Here is a 20000-nt window from a genome sequence, read left to right as displayed (position 1 = left end):
TGCCCTTCTCTCCTCATCTCCTCTCCTCTCTTCTCCTCTTCTCTCCTCATCTCCTCTCCTCACCCATCTGCCCTTCTCTCCTCATCTCCTCTCCTCACCCATCTGCCCTTCTCTCCTCTTCTCCTCTCTTCTCTCCTCCTCTCCTCACCCATCTGCCCTTCTCTCCTCTCTCCTCTCTTCTCTCCTCTCTTCTCTCCTCCTCTTTTCTTCTCTCCTCTCCTTCTCTCTTCTCTCCTCCTCTCTTCTCTCCTCCTCTCCTCCTCTCTTCTCTCCTCTTCTCTGTTTGTTTCAGTGCTCTTGGTTCTATCTCTCTTATTCCCCAGGCCATCATTGTGAACAAGAAATGATTCTTGACTTTCCTGACAAAATAAAGGTTAAATAAAATAAATATCTCTCCCCCCCCATATTTCACCCCCCCCCCCCCCCCACCCCTAACCCCCACCCCTAACCAATCAACCGCTTAATAATCGTCTGTTGCCATGGCGTTCCCCACCACCCCCTCCCCGCCACGAGAGCCCAGCCAATCCCGCGCTCCCGCTCCCCTCTGACCCCCTTTTCTCTCCAATGAGGTCATCGTCTCTACAGGGGCGGAGAATGAGGGGAGGGGCATGAGAGGGGGGGGGGGGGGTGAAGAGAGAGAGGTATGAAGGGGTAGATAGAAGAGGAGAGGAAGTGGAGGATGGATGGATGGATGGAGGGATGAGGGACTCACGATGGAGGAAAGAGCAACTCAGAGGGAGACAGGGAGAGTGAAATGGAGAGAGACAAGCAGAGAGACTCTGGAAACTCCATACGACTGACTGGCTAATTACTTCAATCTGAGCAGCAGAGAGAGAGAGAGCAGAAACGGAAAGTTCCATCGACAAAAAAACCCCACCCGCTAACGCAGAGCATGTAGGTCTACACACACACACACGCACACACACACACGCACGCACGGACACGCACGCACGCACGCGCACACACACACACGCACGCGCGCACGCACGCACACACACACACACACACACACCTCTGCTTTGCCGAATCATCCATGCCGTCATTAGCGTCAAAGCCAACAGGTGTTCCACGTAAGGAAACGCTCGGACAGTCGCCGGGACGACACACACTTCCTGTTGCAGCGTGACTCTGGGCTGTGTGTCACACAGAGCTATTGTTTCCTGGGCCTTCCCCCGTTCCCACACTGATACTCAGACAGGCTCCTCCCCCTTCGTCTGTCCTGGAATGTGGACGATCCTGAGTGGGCAGCTTTTTGAATGAACACAGCTGAGGGAGTCCCAGTTCCTGGGGAACAGGCCTGCCCCTCCCACACCCCCCCCGCCCAAACGCTCGCTGGGCACGGCTTCTGTCCTGCATAGGGATGTTAACAGTTAATTGACTGTCGATTAATTGCCGATAAGAATGTACTTGAGTAAGATGTGGTTACTCGATTAATTGCTTGTTAATGGAACAGAACTTTTTTGGGGGGAACGAACGTTATCAACGGGAGTTGCGTGAAATGTGATCATGATTTAGGGTCTGACTGCACATGAGGGCGCAACGCCATGGAGTGAAGGCTAATTGGGATGCCGGGAAATTTGAACGACACAGCGGAAAAAAACACAAACAGGAAACGAGCAAAACGCAGTCCGGCGCGGGACGTTCTTATCAATTAATATACTATTCGATTAATGAAATTCCTTGAAAATTGCAACCCTAGTTGTGCAGACAGGGGAAACACAGGACTCAGAAGCCGGCTTAGTAGAAGCTCTCCTTGAGTTACTAACTTGATGTGAGGAGGAGTGGGTCGCATTAGCAGGACTGGACGTTTGCACCAAGCGAATGTTGCTAACTGTTGCTAAATGAGCCAAAGTAAGAGAGCCTTTCTTTGAAAGACTTAAACAGTGAAAACTGGAGGGCCCAATTACCAAATAATGGCTTTTAAAATGATAACCATTTTTCAATATACTTATATTTATGTACCTCCCACTATAATAAAGATTAAAATAATGCATAAACTCAATCTGTCTAAGGGTGAACACAGCTCTGGGGAAAGGTACTACGCCAGCAGCAGATATTAAAGTCGTAAAACAACATTTTAATGATCATGACTTCTGGCCAAGCTGATCCATTATGAAGCAATCTGAGTCCAAATGTAGTTTGGCTTATTTCCTTTGGGAGGCCTCCACACAAACATGAAGTTAACATTAGTATGGATTTGGCCCACTAGTCTACTTTGACACCTCAAAATAGGGTCACATCCTGTCAGTCATGGGTGGCATAGATCGACCTTGTGCCTCTCTCTCTCCCTCCTATCTTCTAACCAGGTCCAGTGGATGCCCCACTGTCACCAGCAGACCTCCCGAAGTCCGATAGATACCCCCGTGTCTGCTGTGGATGTCGTAGCATGTCCGTAGGATGCCCTCTCTCCCATGATGTTTTTAGCCCCTCTTACTCTGAAATGTAATTTAATGTAATGTATTGCTTTATAAATGTTCTTAGCCGGTAGACAAACATACTCCTGGAGCTTGCTCGATCGCCTCGTTGAGAGGGGTCAGGGAAGAATTTTGAATGCAGAGGGGTGGAGAGCTGTGTTTCTGTTTCGTGAAACGACTGATCTTAATCGATTCCTGTCTGGAGAACCCAAGCGTGGTGTAAATACGGGCGCCGCCGGGCGTGGTTCTGCCTGGAGGACGCCGCCTCCACCTCCCTCCCCCACGCGTCTCGTCTCCCCCTCCCTCCCCCAGGCGTCTCAACTCCACCTCCCTCCCCCACGTGTCTCCTCTCCCCCTCTCTCCCCCACGCGTCTCGTCTCAGGCGGGGTCTGGAGGACGCCAACTCCAGCGAAAACACCTCGCTAATCTGCAACCAGAGACGCCCCGTTGGCCCTGACCAGATGTCCATCTGTCCAGTGTGTGTGCGTGTGTGTGTGTATGTGTGTGTGTGTGTGAGAGAGAGAGAAAGAGAGAGAGTGTGTGTGTGTTTGTGTGCGTTTGTGTGTGTGCGTGTGTGTATAGTGTGTGTGTGCGTGTATGTGTGTGTGCGTTTGTGTGCGTGTATGTGTGTGTGTGTGTGTGTACAGTGTGTGTGTGTCTCCTCCCAGCCGAGTTTTAATTACTATCCCAACTTCTGTTGGAATGGTTCCGTGACCCGGGGGCATATGATGACCCCTACTAACCAGAGTATGGATTAGGGGTGTGTCGGTTTAAAGAGAGCGGGCCGCACCACGCACACACCTGCACACGTATAAACAACGCCTACGTGATTCACACATAAACACACTCAGCGGCCAACAGAACGCAGACACGTACACTTAGGACGACCGTCCAGACACAACACCAACGACAGTCCAGACACAACACCAACGACCGTCCAGACACAACACCAACGATCCAGACACAACACCAAGGATCCAGACACAACACCAACGATCCAGACACAACACCAACGATCCAGACACAACAACAACGACCGTCCAGACACAACACCAACGACAGTCCAGACACAACACCAACGACAGTCCAGACACAACACCAACGACAGACCAGACACAACACCAACGATCCAGACACAACACCAACGACAGACCAGACACAACACCAACGACAGCCCAGACACAACACCAACGACCGTCCAGACACAACACCAACGACAGACCAGACACAACACCAACGACAGTCCAGACACAACACCAAAGACAGACCAGACACAACACCAACGACAGTCCAGACACAACACCAACGACAGTCCAGACACAACACCAACGACAGACCAGACACAACACCAACGACAGTCCAGACACAACACCAACGACAGTCCAGACACAACACCAACGACAGTCCAGACACAACACCAACGACCGTCTAGACACAACACCAACGACAGTCCAGACACAACACCAACGACCGTCCAGACACAACACCAACGACCATCCAGACACAACACCAACGACAGTCCAGACACAACACCAACGACCGTCCAGACACAACACCAACGACCGTCCAGACACAACACCAACGACAGACCAGACACAACACCAACGACAGTCCAGACACAACACCAACGACCGTCCAGACACAACACCAACGACAGTCCAGACACAACACCAACGACAGTCCAGACACAACACCAACGACCGTCCAGACACAACACCAACGACAGACCAGACACAACACCAACGACAGTCCAGACACAACACCAACGACAGACCAGACACAACACCAACGACCGTCCAGACACAACACCAACGACCGTCAAGACACAACACCAACGACCGTCCAGACACAACACCAACGACAGCGCGCTTCTCCTTCTGGAACGGGTTTGAGAGGAAGGGTTTGGTCTTCCAGAGACATTCATGGTCTCTCTCTCACACACACTAAGGTCTCCCATGCCATGTCATTATCACAACAACACTGGGACTTTTTTTCTTGTCAGCTGTGAATTCTTCCGGACAGGTTGAGCGCTTACACACACACACACATATACACACACAGACTCACTAACACACACACATACACACAGATCCACTAACACACAGACACACACACACACACTGACGCACTAACACACACACACACACACAGTATAATAGACACAAACAAATGAAACACTCCCTCTGTCTCTCTCTCTCACACACACACACACACACACACACACACACACACACACACACACACACACACACACACTATCAAGATAACACAGATGAGGCCAAGAGGCACTCTGTTCACATGAGCAGAGAAGGGGAGTGTAGAGGCAGCAGGGCTGAATACCTTTTCATTCCCTTCATTCAGGACGGGAAACCCAAGCTCTCCATCAACAAACACGCCAGGCTTCCACGATGCAAACAAATTAGCAACAGCTTTGTCTATTTACTGCCTTAAAACCCCCCCCTCAAGGTCCTTCAGGAAAAAAACAACAACCTTTAAGACCTCTGATTGGATTGGACAACCAGAAAACAGGCTTATGATTGGACGGCGGGAAAAAGAGATGCACTTCAACGGGGATTCGGAGGTACTTTTCACCGAGAATTATCTTCCCAGAATGCATCAGACGAGATGCGATCAACTATTCCAGTCATTGTGCCCTAATTCTCCAAAAGGGAACGCCGTGTGAACTGCGTGTGAAAGAATCGTCTACAAACAGTCCAACAAATCCTCTGCATCTACAGGTGGCTGTCTGACAGGCTGGTTATGGACTGGGCCAATCACAGGTCAACACCGGCAGCCCTGCTCCTGAGAGGAAATGGCGAGGAGATGGCTATCTTCTTTATGAGGCGAGGGGGCCGGCCGTAGGGAGTGGACCATAACTCAGGAGACCTTCCGAGTCAGCGGAAAAGCCCAAAGCGTTCCTCTGCAGCGCAGTGACAGAGCGCGCTCGGCGTGATAGGTTGGGTGACCTCGACGGTTTTGTTTCGCACCCTCCTCAAAGTGACCCTGGGACTGTCCCCTCCTCAAAGTGACCCTGGGACTGTCCGCTTGTCTTCAAAGGCTTGAGGAAGAGGGTCTTCACTAGGGATGCTAACAGTTAATCGTCTATCGATTAATCGCCGATAAGAATTTACCTGAGTAAGATGTGGTTACTCGATTAACTGCTTGTTAATGGAACAGAACTTTTTTTATTTTTTTAACGAATGTTATCAACGGGAGTTGCGTGAAATGTGATCATGATTTAGGGTCTGACTGCACATAAGGGCGCCATGACACCTATCGCTTGTTAAGGTTAACAGTAATTGATTAATGACATTCCTACTGTAGAAATTTGCAACCCTAGTTTTTAATGTGTGTGTTGATATTCTTCATATACAGTATGAACAATTGATACTGCAGATCTCCGATGATTGATTCCGTCGGCTTTACTTGACAGTGGACATAGTCGTCTCAACTGCCATGTGGGGAGCATTGAGACCTTCTTCTAGAATCTTCTGCAATGTTTGATTAATCTGAGAACCCGTCTGTTGAAGCGCATCTGCTTTCGTTCCACAATGTCTCATCAAGGTTTTTTTGGTGGGGGGCTTTCATCTCTGTCGTCGTTTCAAGTTACTGACCCCCCCCCCCCCCCTCCCCCCTCGCCCCCCAAAAATGCATGACTAAACTCTAGTAGTGACACGGTGGATTAAACGACGCCTAGCTCTGACCAGGGTTTTATCTGACCCGGTGAGTTCTAGGGCATAAATTCTCATTATGCGCGGTTCCTCTCGCTGGGGCGTGGAGATTAGGCCGTCACAGCAGAAAGAGGTCCCTCAGAAAGTGGACGTGGGACAGCGTGACTCCCCTGGTCACGTGGGATCTCCAGAAGATGGAACGCAGAACCGGCGAGGATTTAAGGTGGAGGAACTCAGCATTCATCACACGCCGAAGTCAAGGGAAGATTTCCTGAACAAATGAGTTACATGTGTGGGTTTGGCCCGGTACTGACAAGAATCTTCAAATAACCAAAATGGCTGAGGATCTGAGGGAAGGTCCGCATGTCAGGTCTGTGGGCCGTCCTCAACGGGTCGTGGTCTGTCTTCACCGCATGTCAGGAGATGATCTTCCAGGTCGCGACCCCCATGCTGAGCACTGGCCCTGGTCCGGATCGAGGGCTGGACAGGCTGGAGACCTGGTCCCTTTGTAGCTGATGACCCCTGCTGAGGTCGCGGGGAGACCCCGTAGACCTGTGGGCCAGGCCCCCCCCCCCAGAACGGCAACCCGACTCCCTCTACGCTATAGCCGTGGGAAGAGGAGGGTCTGAAAATGTTATCTCAACGTTGAAACAGGACCTAAATATGACCCCAGCCGGTAAGCCAGGTCCCTGGGTGACCGTGTGGGAGGTCTGGGAGCTTTCAGGAGGAACCCAAGCCTCTTTCCCTGCTTGGTGGTCGGAGGAATATGGCCCCTTGCGTTTATTTTTGTGAAGTAGCGGCTGGTTTTACTTAGTAGAGTCTGCAGATTCTGCTTTATCCTAGAATGCATTTGGAACAATTTGACTGTCATAAAACAATGAGACACGCCATGTAGCAGGAAAGAACTGTGAGCTCAGCATATACTTTCTCTCATAAACACACACACACACACACACACACACAGACAAACACACACACAAACAAACACACACACACACAGACAAACACACAGGCTTACACACATCAAAGAGAGCCACAGCTGTTGATGTAATTTTGACAATGGTCTAGGTGGGTAGTGTGACAGATTTGAAAAGCTTTTAATTGTATTGCTTTGTCTGAGTGCGTATTGGCTCTCTCATCATGGTTAAGCACGGTGGTTTTAACACTGATTTATGGAGCTACTGGGAGTGGTGAGGGTCGTCTGAGTGAGGTGATAAACCACCAGAGGGACCAATAATTCTGTTACAAACTAACCCTAGCTGGTAATAGAGTAGAATTTTATTTTATGTGACCCAAGTGAAAATGGAAGTCACTCAAAACACATGGAGTTACACACACACACGCACACACACACACACACACACACACACACACACACACACACACACACACACACACACACACACACACACACACACACACACTGTTTCTTGCGCTGGTTCTTTCTGAGACATGAACGGAGATGTATGACAGGATTAACCCTGTGGGGGGTCGGGCCTCTGGTTGTGTGTATGTGTGTGTGTGTGTGTGTGTGTGTGTGTTGGTCAGGAGGCAGCCTCTGTAATCTTGAAATATATTTGGTGGAAGAGAAGCTTACATCATTTTAGCAAGGGGGGGAATACTAACAACAAACGTATGTTTAATCAGTGTCACAATATTCAAATCAGATGTTCAGACTCAGCATAATTTAGTTGAAGAATCTGATTTGGGACCAGTAGTCTGAGTGTAATGAATGATTTATATGACTGTGGTGATATGAGTCCCATGATAGGGCTGATTTGGGCTGATTTGGGTCTTTCAGGAACCCTGGTTCACACAAGAACAGTGGATCACTCTCTCTGTGACGAGTTTGAGGGTTGAATCAAGTCATACTTTCTGTGATGTCATGCGATGTTTGAATAGCCTGGCTATTCAAAGGTTCAACAACCTTTCATACCATTTCATCCATTCAAAATGTTATTTAAAAATATGCTTCAAATTAAAGGATATATTATATAGTAGTAAAATAGGTCAAAAGTATAGTATTATACATAGCATATCACTAAATGTTCAAGGAAACTTTGGTGAATCAATATCCCGTTTATGTCACGCTGTAGGCCAGCCCAGCTGCTAGGGGTGTTTATACAGGACGTGACGTGGTTTGAAACTCAGATTCAAATGTGGCGCCTCACAGGTGTGGTTCTGCTAACAGACATACCAGGACCGGCTGGGTCACTAGCAAGGGACTTAGGGAATGACAGCAATGCAGAACAGAGCCTAGAGGTAGATTCAACAGAACCTATAGGTAGATTCAACAGAGCCTATAGGTAGATCTCTCTCTCTGTCTTTCTCTGACTCTCTCTCTCTCTCTCCATCCCTCCCTCCTTCTCTCTCTGTCTTTCTCTGTCTCTCTCTCTGTCTCTCACTCCCTCCCTCCCTCCATCTCTGTGTCTCTCTCTCTGTCTCTCTCTCTCTCCCTCCCTCCCTCTCTCTCTCTCTCTCTCTCTCTCCCTCCCTCTCTCTCTCTCTCTCTCTCTCTCCCTCCCTCCCTCTCTCTCTCTCTCTCTCTCTCCCTCTCTCTGTACTTCTGGGATTGGGGAGAGGGGAGCGAGGGAAGAGTGCATAGGGAGTGAGGACAAGTGCAAGAGAGAGCGAGCGAGATACTGTGCTGGTGAGAGTTAGAGCCAGTGCACCAGGGAGAGACAACGAAGGAGGGTTCAGTGGTGTGTGTGTATGTGTGTGTGTGTGTGTGGGGGGGGGGGGGGGGGGGGGGTTGACAGGGGAGAGAGGGAGCGAGAGCCACAGGGGGAGAGGGAGAGAGTAAATGAGCGAGTGAAGAAAGAGAGACCCCATTGATAAAAAGTTTGGGGAGGGGTACGGGGGGCAGCTGGGAAGCAGGGCAGAGCGGCTGGAGGAGAACAACGGGGGACCGCTCGGACAAAAGGGCCCCCAGAGAAGGCCGGGCCACGGCCCCGGGGACAACGCTGGCTGATCAAACACACGGTCACCAGCCAGGCTGGGCCCAGAGCGAGGCCAGCCATGCCACAGCCTGAGGGCTAAACGCTAAAGGCTAACATGCCATAGCCTGAGGGCTAAACGCTAAACGCTAACATGACTACGGCAAAGGTCATGTATACTTTCAACTGGGCTCATTTTATCTTACAAAATATCATTTTCTGTCATCTAACAATATATGTAAGAAACTCACTCAAGTCAGTTTCATATTAACTTGATAAAGCCTACAGTATTTTATATCATGTCTCTTAAATAGCCGCAAAATGATTCAAAAGCACATAACAAATGCATTCATAACGCGTAAAAGACAATATATTTGAGAATTCTGCAGAGAAGGCATCGATCCCTATACCTCCTACATAACATGACATCAAACATACAGCCTTGTGATGTTAACACCGAAACCATCTCCTGGCAGCTAGCCAAAGTCAACATTCCCCCTCGATCCCCCCCTCTCTCCAAACAAGATAAGAGCTATCACTGCTTGGCAAACTATTTAGAGACGAATGCCTCCAGGGAAAAGAGTGAGAGACAAGACGAAAGCAAGACAGACAAGAGGAAAGCATGGCTGCTATTGGCCAACGCCTGCTTGACAAGAATTTCACTTCATAAGTGAAAAATGGTGAATATGCATTTCAAGGCATATTGGGACTTGGGGAAAGGGCCGGAGAGATCGATAGAGATAGAGATCGTATCGCTCAGAACTGGGTCCAATGTTACACAGAACTGGGTCCAATGTTACACAGAACTGGGTCCGATGTGACACAGAACTGGGTCCAATGTTACACAGAACTGGGTCCAATGTGACACAGCAATATTGTTCTTCAGCAATAAAGATGAGAGCGGTGTACTTCCTGTTTGACTGTTCTAAGCAAAAAACTGCTGACACATGCACACACACACACACACACACACACACGTACACACACACAGCATTGATAGGGAACCCAGCCTATCCTTCTGGGGCGCTGAAATGAAATCAGTAAATTTACAGTCGATGTAATCTCAACAGGTGGGCTCTCTCACACACTTCCGCTCATAAATAAGAGGGAGGAAAGCCACACCCCTGACACACACCTCACACATCTGAACCCTGGCAGTAAATACAACCCGTCGGTGAGACCGTCAGCAGCACAGTGACACCTCGTTCCCTCTAGGACTGGTTGATTTAATAAAGCAGAGAGCAGAGGTGACCAATAAACAGACCATAATTCTTAGGGCCATGGCGACAGGCCCCTCCCACTGTGACCTCTGCATATCTCAGAGAGAGAGAGAAGGTTGGAGGAGAAATGTGAAGCTTTAGTGAGATGGAGAGAGAGAGGACGGACAGACACTTGCAGAACAGGCATTCATGAGTGAGTCAATTGTCTCTAGGAGGTAAACCTTTGCCAAAAAGCAGTGCGATGAAATATGATAAGACTTATAAGAGTACAGTCGTGCCAACGAGCTAGCAGGTGAGGAACACAACAGGTAAGGCAAGACGAGCTCACGCTGAATCATAAACAATACATTTCCACACGCTCACGATGAATCACAGCAACGCAACCGAGCGCAGACAGGCATGTGACCAACAGTGGGCGGAGTCAGTGCGCATGCACCACCAGTGGGCGGAGTCAGTGCGCATGCAAGGTGCACGGTCAATACAGTTTGCCCAACAGTGTATTAACAGACAATGACCCCATGCCAGGTTGTGCAAAGGCCTAAACAATGTGCTTTGTCACTGGGCACCACCAGCTAGCCAGCGAGCTGACACTGCGCATTTCACACCTCGACCTCCACTGATCAGACAAAAGATGCGCACATAAGTGCTCTGTCACCGCATTGTCCTGTACTGGGGAGAGTATTGATGAGCTGGAACTCAGTGTTTCAATAGTTGCATAGTCTACTGTGAAACTAGGCTAGACTACCATGTACAGTAGAGCAATTACCCAACTTCAATGGAATTTATCAGTCGCTGAAAGGTTGTGTGTTTGTGTGAGGGAGTGGGGGTCTGGGTAGTTTGCGGAGGAGGAGGAGGAGGAGAAGGAGGAGGAGGAGGAGGAGGAGGAGAGCATGTATATGTCTGAGATTTAAAGAAAAAGAACAAAAGAGGTTCTTTTAACTGGGGATGCTTTGGGAGACTGGCTCATTTCAACTCAAGGCAAAAGCGAAAGCCTCGCAAAAAGTCAATCATTCCTGCGTTCAAGGCCACAAAACCATGAGTTTGTCTCTTAAAAGGTGTCCTGTTTGAGTCTGAATCATCAGGTATTTCAAGGGTATTTTGCTGCAAAACCTGCCAAGCCAGACTTATTTGACCTGCCCTAAACCAGACTTAATTGACCTGCCCTAAACCAGACTTAATTGACCTGCCCTAAACCAGACTTAATTGACCTGCCCTAAACCAGGCTCACGGCCCTGCGGTGCTATTGGATAAAACATAATTGGGCCAACTATACTGCATAAATTAAAGATTAGTTCAAACCACAACCTACTGTATGAGGGAATGAGCCAAACAATGACTTACTCTCCGCCAAGAGCATGAGTCGAGGTGTGCCGGTCAGTCGGGGTGTGAGGGTCTCAGACGCCGGCCGACAGCTAGCCCAACTCGTCCATATTATCTCAGGCTGTGTTTGGAATAAGGTGACCTGCTGACTCGACTTACTGTCCCACTGGCATCGCCAGGGCGCTAAATTCTCCTTATGTCTGACTTCCGCGCTGATGAGCTGAGGTAATTACAGCCAGGCCATCTGGGCAGGCCGGGCCAAGCCGCTCGGGATAATCCACCGCTGCACAACAACCCTGTTATTCTGACTGGCATTGTGTAATCAACAACCACAATAACAAGACATATTGAGCAAACAAATCCTATCAAATGTTACAGTTTACGGCACTTAGCGGATTGGCGTGCCTGTAGAATGCACTCCTGGGTGACATACAGTAAGTTATGTGTAGCTTATATTATATAAAAGTACAATATTTGAGACATTTTGAGAGATACAGAACTCCAATTAGCCTGAGTTAAGTGTTTAAGAGAGAAAAACTGTTGAAAAATCATTATTCTAAAACGTATAAACGTCATTATATTGCAATTACTCTGTTTACCACAGCAGGTGCTGCCATCAAGACTGAAACTCAACTGTCCTGTCGCTATGGGGATGAGTGTGTAACATGTAGGTGGACACTCTCTCTCTCTCTCTCTCACACACACACACACACACACACACACACACAAACACTGGTCCGTCCAGCGCCAGACAGAACGCCACACGCAGGGCAGGGCATCACACACACACGCACACACACACGCAGGGCCCTGTAGAGTGAGGACATTTCACACCATGTGCTTAATGGTTTCACAACGAGCTCCAAAGCAAACATGGCCTCACGGTGGGCAACGTGAGCACACACTCCTCACACACACACTCCTCACACACACACTCCTCACACACACACTCCTGACACTCCCCTCCGCCCGGACGCAGTGTGTGTGCGTGCATGTGTGTCAATAACAACTCTCTTTTTTCCCGATCGACACCATATCGACTTCATCTCCACGCGCTGTAATTGACTACATTCCATCACTTTCCAAAGGTCAACAATGAAGACATCAATCATCCCGCAGAATCCACCAACTCTCACAACGCACTAGTGTTGACTTTGGTTCCAGAAGTATGCAGCACACACCGCTAAATCTCTTTGATGTCCGTTGGTGGTCGAGATGACGGACGGGGTGAGGGGCCAGCATCCAATACTGTACATACTGTACGTTCAGCTCATTACTCCTCCTTTATCCACACACCCAAAACCATGTAAACTTCCTACGGCGTCTGACGGCCACGCCGCCATTACTGGGTGTGAAAGGAATGTGGTCACGTTGGCCTGCTCTGGGAAGCGGGTTGGGCCTGAAGGTAATGCTATGGTTTATATCGTACCAGAGGCTGTTTGGAACAAGGCTTATGTGAAGAGCCCAGATATCACCCAGGGACTGTTTCTCTGGTCTTATGACAGATGAAAGAGACGTAGATTTGAATTCCACATCTGGTCCATAGGATTTGCTTTGGCCATGTATGGTGTGGTCACCCCTACTGTTTATAATGTACTCTCATGAAACCATGTTGAAGCTTTTTCTTTTGAATCAAATAAGGTTTGGCTTGTTGACATTGTATTAGATGATACTATAAGTCCTTTCCTGACTCCTAATAATGAATGCTGGGAGTTTAAATATACTAAGGGCGTCAGACACTAGCTTTTCCCCTGATAACTCTTCATAAGATAAGATATAACTTTTTTTTAAGTGTTGCGTTGTTACTTTGGGAACTTTATCAGCTGAACTCGATGCAGAATCACCGAAGCATGAAAGATCTCATTCCATTAGATGACCTGAAGTGTGAACACTACTCTGAAGATGCATACAGTACAATCATATTCGCATGGACTTCATCCATCATAACATCATCCAGTCCCATTATGTAGGCTCGAGACTCAAACCTTAACCTACCGTTCAGTCCGTTGGGGACATGTCTGTGGAGATGAGAGGCTGAGAGGTCGTCCATAGACCTTCGAAGGGCTGCTATCTTGCCCTCAGCAGGCTTGGGTATGTGGTTGTGGTGGTGGTCGGGGCTCCCGGCGCTCCCGGTGCTGGATGTGCTGCTCCCGTCCCCAACGTCGCGCACGGTGGCGGACCCCCCGTTGAGGTGCGTCAGGCTGGACTGGCTGTCTATGGAGCTCCGGGAACCCGCGCCGTTCCTCTCCTCGTCCAACATCACAACTATTTCCTTGAGCTCCAGGTTCTCTCGCATCACCGAGTCCTGAGTGACCTCGAGGTCCTTGAGCTTCTGCTGGTACACCCCGACGTCCTTCCACATGACCCCCGCGGAGTACCGGCCGAAGCGCTGCCACTCCCGGGACACCTTCTTGCCCTTCTGCCGGTCATCGTCCAGGAAGCAGCACAGCTCGCGGAGCTCGTGGTTGTCGTCCTGCAGTTTCTGATTGATCTCCTTCAGGCTCCGGATCTCGTGAAGGTGAAGCTGTAGTCTCCGGTTCACGTCTTTCATCATGTTCCCGTGCTCCATCATTAAGTTCATTTTCTCGTTGTCCGCTTTACGCAGCCTCCGGAGGAGCTCATCCTTGCCCTGCCTCAGGAGGTCCTCGTCGGGGAGCTTGCTCAGATCATCCAGCAGTCCGTCCGCGGTACTTCTGGCCATGTTCCCTCCTGGGTTCACACCGCCGGTTGTGGTAGCCTACCCGAATAAAGTGTCTAACCGAGCCTCGACAGTGAAGTTGATATCAAAATCAAATCCATGATAAATTAAATAAATTAAATGTGGTAAGTGGTAAAGTGTGGTCAGTCGATCAAACAAACTAACTAACTAACAAGCAAAAAGACGTCCTGGAGGCGATAAAGGAATGGAAGCGCATCGAGCAGGTGACCCACATCCACTGGGTAGCGAACAGGCACGTAGCAGAGCTGCCGTTAATCCTCGAGGAGAAATCTGATAAATTCGACAAATAAACCGTCGTTCATTTCCGTTGAGGTCCCGGGTACTTGCTCAGCACATCACTTCCAAAAACCTCCCTCCGTAGAGACTCCAAACATGCTTTACGCACCGCTGAAACCCGGAGAATGTGGACGCAGTTCGGACTGGACTCACCGAGTGACGGAGGACGGATCGAGTCCCGGTCTGGTCCTCCTCTCACGGCTGGTTGGACATGGTGATGTCAGCGCCTGCGTTACAACCCAGGCAACATTCAAACGAGACGGGACGGGAGTAGACTAGCCTATTTCTGATATTGCAATTCCCTTTGTTTTTATTTTTTATTATTATCACATAGCAAGACACAATAGAAGGCAAACCATTGTTAGGCATTAGCCTATTTGTATGTAGACTTTATTTCACTGGCCTATGTGGACAAATAAGTAATAACTTGTCAATACAATGTCCAACTGAGAGTAGGCTAATCAATGATTGGTTAATTTTACGCATTGAATAATCTTCCCCATGACAATTATTTCAACAATTATTAAATAATAGACTTTGGAGAGGTTCGATGAAGGAGGTAGGAGTTAATAGGTGCCATTGTAAGTTTTGATCAATTCAACAAGTTGCCATCTTTGCAGTGTGATTGGTGCATGGATGCACAAAGATGGGCGCGCGCCTCCACCTGGTGGACAAACGCAACAATGCATATTAGGATACATTGTTGCAAAAAAACAAAAACATTTCCTGCATGTTCTGGAATGTGTATGTCCCATGCATCAATATACCTAATTCATCTTTACAAAATACTTTAGTTTTAGACTAACTCTAGGCTACATAACATAGATGTTTCAAATACTTGACTCTCTGTTTATCTCGGCTATCCTATAGCCTATGTATTACGCGCAGTAGTTCATTCCGATATAGGCCTGTTATATAATCTTAAGAGTCACAAATTGACCTACATTTCTCGGTCTCGGTGGTCACAGTCCCTTACTCAAAAATGCACTTGCTGTGGAACTCAAAACACTTACTTACTTACACACTACTTAAACACAGATTCTTTTATTTTTATGCATTTCCTTATGGTTGCTGTCTGGATACGATGGATCCAGTCCAGACCGTTACCATGACCTCCCCCTCCCCGTGACTGGTGCTCTGTGAGCGGGTCGCTGGCGGTGCTGAGCGGGAAGAGGGTGAGAGGTCCGCGGTCAAGACAGCTTCAAACCGGGGGACAGCGTGCAGACAGCCTTGGATGACCGACGCTGCACACTTCCACGTTTGAAAGGAGGTTATTTCAGGACAACGAGCCCAGTGATAGAAAGAGACGACGTCAGTGATGAGTCCCACGGTAGAATAGCAAACACAACGGGCAGCGCCCGGTCGAAAGTTGATGATTAAAACTCGAGCAAAGTGCACATCCAGTTCCACGGGATATCGAGTCCGGTCTCGCGTTTTGCTGCTCTGCATCTGTTTCATGTGATCCGCGTGGAGCACGGTGTCCGAAAACATGTCTTGTGATGTCCTCGACCGTGTCAGGCATTCACCGATCATTCGATTATATTTGTTGGGACTATTCGTCGCACCTGTGTTTTTACACCCGCAGTGCTTGGATTTCAAGCCCCCCTTCCGACCGCAACAAGAGCTCCAGTTTTGCGCAATGTACAAGAACTTCGGCTGCTGTGACTATGCGAAGGACAAGCAGCTGATGGACAAATTCTATCGGATAATGGACAACTTCGATTATTATGGTTATGCCAATTGCGCAGGGCACGTGCAGGATATTCTCTGCCAGGTAAGCCTGCCGGGTAAAGGTCGCGAGAGCTCCGATTTAACGTCATGCGTTGATTTCGGCCAGCTCCAACTTCAACTAACCTCATTTCAACTTCAAATAGCTATTCCAACAAGCCCCAAACTCAGTTAATCCAATAGGAATTGATCGCTATACGTGCTGTGCGTAATAACAATGTAACAATATTAGATAGCCTATTATATATAGGGCCTAAAGCTGTCGTTGTCACTCACGACTCCATATTATATTTAAACTATAAACAATGACTGACAATAATACATTATCATAAATCTGCATATTGTGGTAATGCTGGCCAATAGAAGTTGTCATAACCTGTAGCAGATGTGACCAGATGTAGCCTACGTGCTCAACGCCACCAAGCAAATGTCTTGAAGAGGCTGTCCAAAAAACGAAAGGGGTGGTCCTCCCTAAATTCTCTCTCCTCCTTCCCCTCTCCTCCCCCTCCTCTCCCTTCATCTAAACTTTCCTCCCTCCTTTCCCCTCATCTAAACCCCTTCCTCCCTCTCTCCCCTTATCTAAACTCTTTCCTCCCCCTCTCCCCTCATCTAAACCCCTTCCTCCCTCTCTCCCTTCATCTAAACCCCTCTCTCCCCTCTCCCCTCATCTAAACCCCTTCCTCCCTCCCTCCCCTCATCTAAACCCCTTCCTCCCTCTCTCCCCTCATCTAAACCCCTTCCTCCCTCTCTCTCCCCTCATCTAAACCCCTTCCTCCCTCTCTCCCCTCATCTAAACCCCTTCCTCCCTCTCTCCCCTCATCTAAACCCCTTCCTCCCTCCTCTCCCTTCATCTAAACCCCTTCCTCCCTCCCTCCCCTCATCTAAACTCCTTCCTCCTCCTCTCCCCTCATCTAAACCCCTTCCTCCTCCTCTCCCCTCATCTAAACCCCTTCCTCCTCCTCTCCCTTCATCTAAACCCCTTCCTCCTCCTCTCCCCTCATCTAAACCCCTTCCTCCCTCTCTCCCCTCATCTAAACCCCTTCCTCCCCCCTCTCCCCTCATCTAAACCCCGTCCTCCCCCTCTCCCCTCATCTAAACCCCTTCCTCCCTCTCTCCCCTCATCTAAACCCCTTTCTCCCTCCCTCCCCTCATCTAAACTCCTTCCTCCATCTCTCTCCCCTCATCTAAACCCCTTCCTCCCTCTCTCCCCTCATCTAAACTCCTTCCTCCCTCTCTCCCCTCGTCTAAACCCCTTCCTCCCTCTCTCCCCTCATCTAAACCCCTTCCTCCCTCCGTCCCCTCATCTAAACTCCTTCTTCCCTCCCTTCCTCCCTCTTTCTTTAACCCAACAGGAATGCTCTCCATATGCAGCACACCTCTTCGATGCGGAGGACCCCAGCACACCAATCAGAAGCATCCCCGGACTGTGTCCTGACTACTGCTCTCTGTACTGGCAGAAATGCAGGGCTACCGTCACCTTGCTGTCGGACGACCCCTGGCTAGCCAAAGTAGAACCAGACCAGGCCCGCTTCTGTCAGTACCTGGAGCTAGAAGACCCAGACTACTGCTACCCACACCTCCTCAGCAACGAGCAGCTAACCCAGACCCTGGGCAAGGTCCGGTCCGATCCAGAAGGCTGTCTGCAGCTGTGTTTGGAAGAGGTAGCCAACGGGCTCCGGAACCCTCTAGCCATGGTGCACGCCAACGACGGCACACACCGTTTTTTCGTGGCCGAACAGTTGGGCTTGGTGTGGACTTACCTCCCCGACCGGTCCAAACTGGACAAACCGTTCCTGAACATCACCAAGGCGGTGTTAACCTCACCTTGGGAGGGGGATGAGAGGGGGTTCCTGGGGTTGACCTTTCACCCCAACTACAAGTACAACGGGAAGCTGTACGTGTATTACTCCGTGGAGATTGGCTTCGACGAGAGGATCAGGATCAGCGAGTTTCGGGTATCCTCCGGAGATATGAATGTGGTGGACCATGGATCCGAGAGGTGGGCATTGACCGTAACACAACCTATAGGGGCATATGAACATGAACACACACACACACAGTTAAAGAGAGATACATACACTATATGGACACCTACAGGAGCTTTTATGACATCCCATTCTAAATTCATAGGCATTAAAGGAATATGCTCGTTTTTGACAACCTGGACCTTATTTACGACATATTATAAGAAGTTTGACTCACCCAGATCACTTTTTTGTTGTTCGGAGGCCTGTAGAAGAAATATAAAATCCAGCGCGAGCCAGTATATCCATGTAATGGCGGCGCACGGGGCATAGGGAATGCCGTTTCTCAAAATCCATTTTCGGCCGCTAAACGGTTGTTTTCATCAATCACATTGCATGAATCGACAGTTGATATTCCTCTACGCCAGCCATTGTTGTTTTGGTGCCAAATAAGGGATCTTGATCCTCTGTAACATGGTCTTTATAAGCCGCTCCCCCACTTGCTCCAGCACGCATGCGCACAGGCCAGCGCGCAGACTTGCTATTCTCCGTCTGTAGGCTACACTCGCGGCTCACATTGCAAGTGGGGGAGCGGCTTATAAAGACCATGTTACAGAGGATCAAGATCCCTTATTTGGCACCAAAACAACAATGGCTGGCGTAGAGGAATATCAACTGTCGATTCATGCAATGTGATTGATGAAAACAACCGTTTAGCGGCCGAAAATGGATTTTGAGAAACGGCATTCCCTATGCCCCGTGCGCCGCCATTACATGGATATACTGGCTCGCGCTGGATTTTATATTTCTTCTACAGGCCTCCGAACAACAAAAAAGTGATCTGGGTGAGTCAAACTTCTTATAATATGTCGTAAATAAGGTCCAGGTTGTCAAAAACGAGCATATTCCTTTAATATGGAGTTGGTCCCCCTTTGCAGCTATGACAGCTTCCACTCTTCTGGGAAGGCTTTCTACAAGATTTCAGAATGCGCTTGTGGGAAATTTTTTACCCATTCATCCAGAAGAGCATTTGTGAGATCAGACACTGATGTTGGACGAGAGGGCCTTACATCACCAAGCGCAATGCCAAGCGTTGGATGGAGTGGTGTAAAGCACGCCGCCACGGGACTCTGGAGCAGCAGAAATGTGTTCTGTGGAGTGAGGAATCATGCTTCTCTATCTGGCAGTCTGATGGACGAGTCTGGGTTTGGCGAATGCCAGGAGAACGTTACCTGCCGGACTGCATTGTGCCAACTGTAAAGTTTGGTGGAGGAGGGATGATGGTCTGGGGTTGTTTTTCTGCGGTTGGCCTAGAAGCCTTAGTTCTAGTGAAGGGAAATGTTAAGGCTTCAGCTTACCAAGACATTTTAGACAATTCTATGTTTCCGACTTTGTGGGAACAGTTTGGGGAATCCCCTTTTCTGTTCCAGCATGAGTGTACCCCAGTTCACAAAGCAAGGGCATGGTTGGGTGAGGTTGGTGTGGAAGAACTTGACTGGCCCACACAGAGCCCTGACCTCAACCCCATCGGACACCTTTGGGATGGACTAGAACGGAGATTGCGAGCTAGGTCCTCTCGTCCACCATCAGTGTTTGACCTCACAAATGCTCTTCTGGATGAATGGGCAAAAATTCCCACAGACTCACTCCAAAATCTTGTAGAAAGCCTTCCCAGAAGAGTGGAAGCTGTTATAGCTGCAAAGGGGCGACCAACTCCATATTAATGCCTATGAATTTAGAACAGGATGTCAT

The 20000-nt window shown here is 49.0% G+C and overlaps 2 protein-coding genes across 3 annotated transcripts in view; one reads left to right on the top strand and one right to left on the bottom strand.

Annotated features, from left to right (window-relative positions):
- Positions 1-14262, bottom strand: part of LOC311309163 (coiled-coil domain-containing protein 85C-A-like) — a gene marked incomplete at both ends in the record, with an annotated part of 26574 nt that extends 12312 nt beyond the window's left edge. Inside the window, 2 exons of the mRNA XM_084438339.1 lie at positions 479-579; positions 13557-14262. Coding sequence (XP_084294465.1) covers positions 479-579; positions 13557-14262 — 807 coding nt within the window. The remainder of the gene's footprint in view (positions 1-478; positions 580-13556) is intronic.
- Positions 14263-15701: 1439 nt separating this feature from the next.
- The window catches only part of hhipl1 (HHIP-like 1), a 10391-nt gene continuing 6092 nt past the window's right edge, over positions 15702-20000 (top strand). For both annotated transcript variants that reach the window (XM_084438533.1, XM_084438534.1), the window contains exons 1-2: positions 15702-16330; positions 17637-18283. In XM_084438533.1, coding sequence (XP_084294659.1) covers positions 16046-16330; positions 17637-18283 — 932 coding nt within the window. In that variant the 5' untranslated portion in view covers positions 15702-16045. The remainder of the gene's footprint in view (positions 16331-17636; positions 18284-20000) is intronic.

The sequence above is a fragment of the Borostomias antarcticus genome (genome assembly GCF_949987555.1).
Source record: "Borostomias antarcticus genome assembly, chromosome: 5".
Classification (NCBI taxonomy): domain Eukaryota; kingdom Metazoa; phylum Chordata; class Actinopteri; order Stomiiformes; family Stomiidae; genus Borostomias; species Borostomias antarcticus.
This window is presented reverse-complemented; position numbering and strand designations above follow the sequence as displayed.